Genomic DNA, 8,597 nt, shown 5'->3' with positions numbered 1-8,597 from the left:
CTACACAGTTTCTGAATTGTCTAAACCATTTAATGTTTGTTTATTTCATTTCACTAATTAAAAGGTGACTTGTCCATTTGTGTTTTAAATACATCTTTTCAAATTCTGATAAACTGTTCTACAAAGGACAATTAAACCATTCCGGTTTATTCTTAACCATTAACTAGGCTTGTATTTTTGGTGGTGACGGCTGCCCATAGTTGACAATGGTCAAACGTGATACTGAAAGAGCAGAAAGAGGAACTTCTTAACACGGCTGGTAAAGAACCAAATCGCTGGGCGGAAAGCCTACGAAAGTGTGCAAAACGTGTTTTGGTGCATGTTCAGGATCAATTTACAATTCAGGGAACACAAAAAGAAAGTAATCGCATTTCCGCAATCAGTCGTCTCTAGTGTCTAGTTGTGCGCGTTAGAAGCTAAGCCTGGCAAAATGAGAAGAACTTTAGCATCGCTTGTTTTCACTTGTTTCATCGCGTCAAGCCTCTGGTCTGTTGGGTTCTCTCTGGCCGATAAAAGCTACTTGATAAAAAGAAAGGGAAACTGTGGAGAGGTAAGCTGCTTGGACTAGTGATTATTACGTCTGCTTTACACGCAGAAGGTCGCCACTTCGCCATTCACCTGGTCGAAGCCATTGTGTTTTGTTACGGTAGATAATTGTTAAACTTGTACTGCTGGTGACCAGGCCCCAATTGTTTGAAGGGTGGATCGATAGCGCTACCCACTGGATAAATCACTATCCACTGGATAACTCAATTGATTTTGCTAGTGTTTATCCGCTGTATGGTGATTTATTCGGTGGACAACGTTAGCCACCTTTTGAACAACTGACACCAGTAAGGTAACGTAAAATTGAGCAATCATAGAACGGTCTATTCCTTTATCGAAAGACTTCGAGCACCGTTAACTTTTGCATTAAATTGATTTAAGAATTTAACATCACTTTGCATCGCTGTTCGATGAGAGGTTTTTGGGGTGTTACCCATTAGGGTGCGATAATGGCTAAATCGAAGTCCTCCGATTATCCGACTCGGATATAAGATTCTCCTGTTTTTTTTCCGATTCTACGATTCATACGATTTTTCGGACTTCGGTTCTAAGATCTTTCTATTTTTCCGATTCTTCCGATATGTCGGACTTTAGCTCTAATTCTTCGATTTTCCCACTAGGGTGCGATTTTCCCACTAGGGTGCGATTTAGCCGACTTCAGTACATTGCCTTCACCTTTAACTGTCCTTCTATTTTCTCCGCATTCGCTAATATCTAATTCTTAGAAACAGCATTTGAGTATTTTCCCGTTCCTGTGCTTTCGCATGTCAAGCGTTCCTCTATAAATGGTCAATAACATTCGGTTTAAGGCGTTTTCTTAGAAATCGGACAGTTTTAAAATTAGCTCAAATCGCGAGCAGAAGAAGTTGCGTTGAAAGGCAAATCTTCTCAAATCTCCACAGCATTATATATATATAATTAAAATCCTTTTCCAGAAAGGAGAACATTGCGCTATGAGTGTAGGGACGAATAACTTCCAACATTCATGAGTAAGGCGTGCATGTATTGAGCTGATAAAAGTTGCCCTCGACCTTTAGTAGTATTCGAAACTGATCTGTCGCTTTGAGGCGCTGCCAAGCTTGTGAAACACAACACAGCTTTTTGCAACAGTCACGTTTTAACCTTTTCACTTTGATGTCATCTCCCTTGACCGTGTAGTCGCTCGGCCGGAAGGTTTTAACCGAATTTCCTGAAAAAAAAAAAAAAATCTTTAGGTCTGAATCCATTCATTTTCCTAGAAATGAGAAAATCGGTTCAAAATATGTTACCGCGCCTATTACAGGGCCCGTATCCTTTGAATGATTTTTATGGAAAAAAGACGCTTTGCCCCCTAGTTACGCTTCAATGATTTTCTCCTACGCTACCCGAGAGAGAAACCACTGCGAGCAACAGTTTGATTTTCCATCGAGCATGTGCAAAGTACGTCAAACGCCACGTGATGTATTTGACATCACTTCGTCTTATTTCGCGGGAAATCATTAAATAGAAGGCTCGCCCAAACGCAGCCGTTACGTAGTTGAACGTTCGCGCAAGCACAAAAACAAGTTTACTAACTCGTTTTACCGGTTTAAATTTAATTTAGTCGTCCTTGGTGCTGGACGGCGGCTCACTCAAAGAAACTAACGGTTGCTCGTAGTGGTTTCTCTCTCGGGAAGCGTAGGAGAAATCAACTGCTCGCATGCGCAGGGTAATGGTTTTTCATACCGATCATTGTATTTTATTTTATTTTTAGTTATTTGTTTCATTTTTTGAAAACCAATGTGAAATGTTTTTCTTGATTGCATGATTTATTCTCGCTTGTTCTACTATTAGTGAATTTAAATATCTCAGCAGTTTTTGCGTCACTTTATTATGAAATATTTCGCTGAAGGGCAAAAGCTCTCTAATTCTAAACAAACGCATGGAATTCTCGAGTTTCTAAATTAAATGGTCATAAAATCTTGGCCTTCAGTGGTATTTCTCTGAAACTTCGAATTCAGGCTAAGTGAACTTTTCATTAATTATTGGTTCCTGTAACCAGGTTGTTCGGCAAAGGACACATTGTATCGCCAAGTCGATTGCAACAACTTTTCAAAGCTCAATTTATCCAACTCAAGAAATTGTGGGTGAGGTTTGAAGAAGTTCCCTCTTCCCTCTCCCCTGCTCCCTCCCAGTATTTTCTTCTTGGTCTCAGTACTTGCCCCCTCCACTCCCCAGACTATGACCCTGGTTGATTACAATCACAAAGAGACAGAAGTAAGGACTGCAGTCCTCTCTCTCACCACTAGGTCCACTGCGCCGACTTTTAAGGCATGGCCAAACACTCGCAACATTTCAACGCCACATCTTGTAACATTGCTGCATGATGTTGCGACACAGACCTCTTTCATAAGCTTTTCTAGCCTCACTATGGAGAGCATATTACAAAGGAATATTTGTATCAAATGAGGGCAGTAGGTCTAATTAACAAAGAATGTAAAAGTGATCGCCATTTATGAAAGTGGTCTCGTGTTGACCTGGCTGGCCAAACGCACGCATGCCTAGTGAACCTATCGCGCGTGCCGTAGTGCAACAATGTTGCGTGCAAGGTGGCTAAAACGAGTACAACATCATGCAACATCCAAAATGTTGCACGAAAAATTTGACCGTTTTCAAATTTGATCCAACATCATCCAACATGTTGCAACATATCGCAACAAGGTGGCCAAACGTATGCAACATGTTGTGCCCAACAATGCAAGATGTTGCGTTGGAATGTTGTAAGCGTTTCTTTGCGTATCAGAAGCGGCAGGTCTTTTCTAACAGGTAACGGGTAACGGGTAACAGGTAAGCTGGAATTCTAGTCAACAGTGGCAAAAAGTATATCGCGTAACCATTGCCTGCCAACACTTACTAGTTATTCACAATATGTTATTTATGTTTTAGTACTTGACGTACGAGGACTGTTTGAAAGAAGCTTATGTGCAATCCGGAAAATGCAGGACATCAAATGAGAACCAATTCTCGGTCAACCATTACGACATCTGTGATAAGTATCTTGAGCACGCGAAAAAGCTGTGTGAAACTCACAGCGCAAAAGGTTTGTTGTTACGTTTGCCGGACAATTTTGCTTGTACAGACTTAAAAAACGTGAAGTTCTAGTTTTCTAACCCATATGAACCATGTCAGCGTTAGCCCTTGCTTGTAGTTTTGTCACGCAACTATCTCTTTATGAAAAGGCAACAAAATTCTCGTTTTAACAAAAGACGAAACCCTTGGCCGAACATTCTTACCAAATCAGCAAGGAACAAGGACGAAAATCATTCTTTTGAATGGAAAGGTTTTCGAATTTTAACTTTGCTGACATTATCTTTAGCGTCATGCCTGCAATGTTTTGAGAAAACGGAAGAAGTATTGGAAAGCTGCTCAATATTTTCCCAGAAGATCAATTGTGACCTGAATGCAACAGCTAAGGAATGCAACGAAACAAAGGAGGCTTTTGTCAAGTACTGCCGTCTCAAACAGTGCGATGGTGAGTTGATTGGTTTGCCATGGTCCCTCCTTTACCATATATGCCATTCCGGGTTTGTCTTTTTTTTCAGTCAAATTTTAAGGTATCGCCTAGAAGGAGATATTATCTTCCTGGAATCTCTTTAACTTTCTTTAACTGAAAGACCAAGCTGTTCGTTATAGCGAAAATAATGAGAAGGAAGAAAATGATCCAACAAACCATTTTACAGTTGTAGCTAGGTTACCTTGCCTAAGAATGGAAGCGAGGCTGCAGGTGACCCAGCTACGACACAAACCTTTGTGCTTATCTAATGTTAAACTAGACTAAGTAGAATTACAACAACACAATTTACATGATAAAAGCAGTGAGGTCTGCATCAATGCAAGGTCACAGGCAGCCTCGGAGCCATTTATAGGCTAGGTCACTGAGCAAACAACTGTAAAATGGCCTATGGACATGGCAACTGGATTCGATTGCTTTGATTCTTAAAAAGCGTTGTTGTAGATGTACGCAGTCCGGCCTGGGCACTGCTAATAAACAGCGAAAAAAGAGCCTCAGGAAAGAGATAAATAGATAACGAATTAACAGATAACTTCAAGATAGAAATTTAAAACAGAAATTGGGAGATGCTCTGTGTGGAAAGAAATAATGATTTGATTACAGTGGCAAATCAGTCTGTTTCGTAGAACTGACAAAAAAGTAGGAAAGGTCATGCCCAGTTTCGCTAAATTGTCCTCCGTTTCATCATTCAGCTAGGATTTTTATTCGAGGCGTTCTCCCAGAATAGGCCATTTTTAGGCCATTTTTTTTCGTACTTGATGTTCGACACAATGGCGCCGGACAGACAATTTGTCCAACCCTCTTAATTAACCCCATTCTCGTCACCAGAGCCTCAGATCATGTCTGCGCATGACCCGAGGCTCTGCGAAAGTCCATGTAGGAGAAGACGCGCCGTAGGGTTTTTATAGCCAAAAATTGGCTATTTGAACATTATGGCGCCTGCTCACTCCTCGCGCGAACATGAATGCACCAATTACAGACGCTTTTCATTGGTCTTTACGAAAACCAATGAGAAGACACTTTGTTCCAGGGTTCCCCAGAGCTCTCCTCTCCCTCAGCCTGGTGTCGAGATTGAATTAACCCGGGCAGGTTCGCTGCAAACAATTCCACAACTGGCTTGACGAACTCGCCTTTTTCTCGAGGGTTCCACAGAGGGATGATAACTGGTGGACCTACATCAAAGCCAAAAATATCCGTGACTTATTTTTTTTACTTTTAAAGCACTGGGTCAGTGATGCACCGTAGAAACTGATTTGTTGTGCATATCTGGTGTTCTATAGAAACATTGCTGACGCAAGTTAAGGAATGTCACGATGTGTTCACAATATCATACAAAGCGAATAGGGGGTTATAAGCACTGGCAATTTGTCTGTTGGAGCGCGCTTGGACAGTTTCCGGAAAAAGTAATACAGCCTAATTAACTTGGGAGTGAAATTTCACCTTTATCTTTTCAGTGTGTAAAGATACTTTCTGTCGCAACGGAGGTAAATGCGCTGAAAGATTTGCTGCTTGGTGCTCTTGTCCTGCAGGATTCACCGGAGCTTTCTGCCAAAGGAGTGAGTAAAACCTAATGTAGCGCCAGAACGAGAAGCTCCGGTTACAAGTGATCTTGTATTAAATATATTTATTTTTCCATGTTGACTCGGGGATACTCGAAAGAAATCCGAGCGCTCCATGACAGGAGTCGAACCTACGACCTTCCTATTATACTGAGCTACAGGAGACTTTTGGGAGCCAGGCCATTAACTAGGTGAATGTCGCGATTTTTCCGCCTCATTGCTAGCCGGGATCTAAATTATCTAAATGGAAAAAAAATTGCGATTGTACGGAAAAAAAAAGTTATAGCTCAGTGGTAGAACTTCCGAATTGGTAATCGGATGGCCGTCGGTTCGACGCCTCCGAAGGAGCACTCGGATTCTTCCGAGTATCCCCGAGTCAACATCGAAAAATAACCTATTCATTTCATTCACCGGGGTTGACATTAAACATCTCTGTCAATGCATTCGCGAGTATGATCTTGGTTTGCAGAAAGTGCTCCACATCTGCAATCCAAAGAGGAAAAGAAAAGGGCCGCCAGCCACAAAAAAGTCGCTCTGACCTTTATAAGGACCTTTAGATCGGAGAACGACGAGTACGAGTTTTCCGCATGCGGATAAGGTTTGGAGGCCGACATTTTTCAAAGTGCGCACGCTCAGAAGGGAAAATTTGCACTCGATTTAAAAGTCCCTAATATCTCGCGCACGGTTGGCAAAAGTCAAAGAACACTGGATAGAGCAAATCAGTCTTCTCAAGGGATGCTTACAGCATCATTATCTCTAATTAGACAGACGCTATCCGCATGATGCCTGGCTTATTTTTGAAACTTGACTGTAGTATTCATACGTAGGCTGTTACGAGTATGGAGGCTTGTCATGAACTGCCGGAAAAGTGACACAGGATAACCGATCACAGTTGACAGTGCAGTTCATGACCTCCTTAACCTTAAAGTAGAAAAGGAGATCTTCCATCCTCTTAGTCCGGCTTTCGAGTTTGAGCGGGAAAAAGGAGGTTGGGCTGAGTTTAAGCGACCGATCGAAATCTTCGGTGAGAAAAAAAACGCGCGATTCTAAGCAATGGAAAGGTTCATAAAATTGCAGCTTTTTTCCTTTGTAGGCATGTGTGCAGAAAAACCATGTCAAAACGGTGGTACTTGCAATGGCGTAAATCTCTGCAGTTGCCCATCTCCTTATGGAGGTGAACATTGTCAGAGAGTGAGACTTGGAAGCAAAGAGAATCCCGCACCAAACGCCCAGGCCATTCTAGATGCCGGCGATAGCGTGGGCAGCGGCATGTACTGGATCCAGCCCCCTGGTGAAACAGCATCGGCTGAGACGTTCTGTGACATGAAGTTTGCAGGCGGAGGATGGATGCTAGCGAGTTATGGCTACGTTTATACAGCTGCATTACATGCTAATAACAAAGCCATCCCCAACATGAATAATCCCTTTGGTTTCGCGTGGCTTCCCAACAAACGCAGATCCTTAAATGGCCTTATTAATCTACCGCACGGAGCTGTAAAAATGGCTATTAACGCAAATTATATGATCATGGCCGGAGGAAACAACCCAGCCTCAGGGGGTATCGAACAGTATGCTTACGTGTACAGGATTTTTCTTAAGAACAACCCCTTCAACATTACATTCGAAAACCATAACCGCTATAATGGCGGACAGAAGGGTCGTATGCACGTCCAAGAATTCATTGTTGAAGCCCTAAAAGGAGAAATTGGGACCTACGTGAGATTCGGTCTGGCAGAGGCTCTTGGGGTTACTTGGTCTGATTCTTATCCGACCGGGTATGGTTTCAGCAACAAGAACGCACCATTTTCAGTATTTAACAAAGGCCCCTTTTTCCCAAGTGTTCATTCAGGGTCGGGACGAAATCCCTGTAGTGGCTGCACTCCAACGGATTTCGCTCCGGATGTTCCCGGCGGGTCACCTCACTACACTCATCTTGGGTGGTACACTGCCAACAACTATGGAAAAACAGGGCAAACGTCTATTTGGTTCAAATAACTAGTGTGCCAGTTAGTATGATCATACAACCCGCCGCGGCTATAATAAATCGTTTTGAGCAACTGTCATGATCAGTTTGTCTTTCTTGTTTTGCTTGTTTGAATAAAATTGCAATGTGGAATGATGTTCTTGGGGTTTTGAGTCGTTTCTGAGCGTGCTCACGGGACTCGCGAGTACAGTCTCTAACCATGGGAGAGAGAGCTGGCCATACATACATACATACATACATACCTTATTGGCTCGTCAATTTTACATTACAGAATTATAAACTAAGTACATTCCAACAAAGATGCTTCCGTAAAATTGCAGGAATCAGCTACAAGGACAAGGTTTCAAACCAGGAAGTTCTGGAGAAAATCCTGTGTCCCTCCGTAGAATCACAGTTAATGAATATTAGACTACGTTGGGTTGGCCACGTAGCTAGAATGGAAGACAACAGAATGCCGAAACAAATATTGTACGGAGAGCTTGAAGAAGGAAGAAGAGGAAGAGGCAGACCGAAACTTCGGTATGAAGATCTGGTAAAAAAGGACATCAGGTTGGCAGGGATCCCTGTTAATGGTTGGGAACAGCTGGCAAGTTGGAGCTAGGAATGGAGGAGAAGGATCAATGAGGGCACCCGTGTCACACAATCTAAATGGATAATACCCATATAATCTAAATTTAGATCAGTGGGTGCAAGCCATCTCAGATGATCATCTGAGTCATCCAACCATGCATGCACCGTATTTAGGTCTAAGCACCCAATTTGAATAGTGCTGATAAACTGTACTTAACTCTAAACGCCCATTCTAAGTACGCACCCATCTTAAATCGATTAGCTTTCAATACTGGTAATGGGTCTCTATTTAAATATTATAAAAATTTGCTTTCATTCAGCAGCGTGCTTCGATGGTGTGGTGGTTATCGATGATTCCTTACGCGTGGCTAACGGACTAGGTTCAACCTTTTTGTCATCCATGTCCGTC

At 42.4% G+C, this 8,597-nt stretch overlaps 1 protein-coding gene across 1 annotated transcript; it reads left to right on the top strand.

The window, feature by feature from the left end:
- Nucleotides 1–227: 227 nt before the first annotated feature.
- Nucleotides 228–7,753, top strand: LOC138043671 (uncharacterized). Its single transcript, XM_068890050.1, has 5 exons — nucleotides 228–550; nucleotides 3,451–3,604; nucleotides 3,881–4,036; nucleotides 5,530–5,631; nucleotides 6,728–7,753. Exons 1-5 carry the CDS (start codon nucleotides 431–433, stop codon nucleotides 7,627–7,629), a joined length of 1,434 nt encoding a protein of 477 aa, XP_068746151.1. The 5' UTR covers nucleotides 228–430; the 3' UTR covers nucleotides 7,630–7,753.
- Nucleotides 7,754–8,597: the final 844 nt, after the last annotated feature.

Source organism: Montipora capricornis, chromosome 3, assembly GCF_036669925.1.
Source record: "Montipora capricornis isolate CH-2021 chromosome 3, ASM3666992v2, whole genome shotgun sequence".
NCBI classification, from domain to species: Eukaryota; Metazoa; Cnidaria; class Anthozoa; order Scleractinia; family Acroporidae; genus Montipora; species Montipora capricornis.
This window is presented reverse-complemented; position numbering and strand designations above follow the sequence as displayed.

What these genes read in the sequence shown, in the direction of transcription:
- LOC138043671 (XM_068890050.1), top strand. Translation starts at nt 431, where the DNA reads ATGAGAAGAACTTTAGCATCGCTTGTTTTCACTTGTTTCATCGCGTCA. An exon ending in GAAAGGGAAACTGTGGAGAG is followed by an intron (nt 551 to 3,450) that starts GTAAGCTGCTTG and finishes TTTATGTTTTAG; the next exon opens with TACTTGACGTACGAGGACTG. An exon ending in CCGTCTCAAACAGTGCGATG is followed by an intron (nt 4,037 to 5,529) that starts GTGAGTTGATTG and finishes TTATCTTTTCAG; the next exon opens with TGTGTAAAGATACTTTCTGT.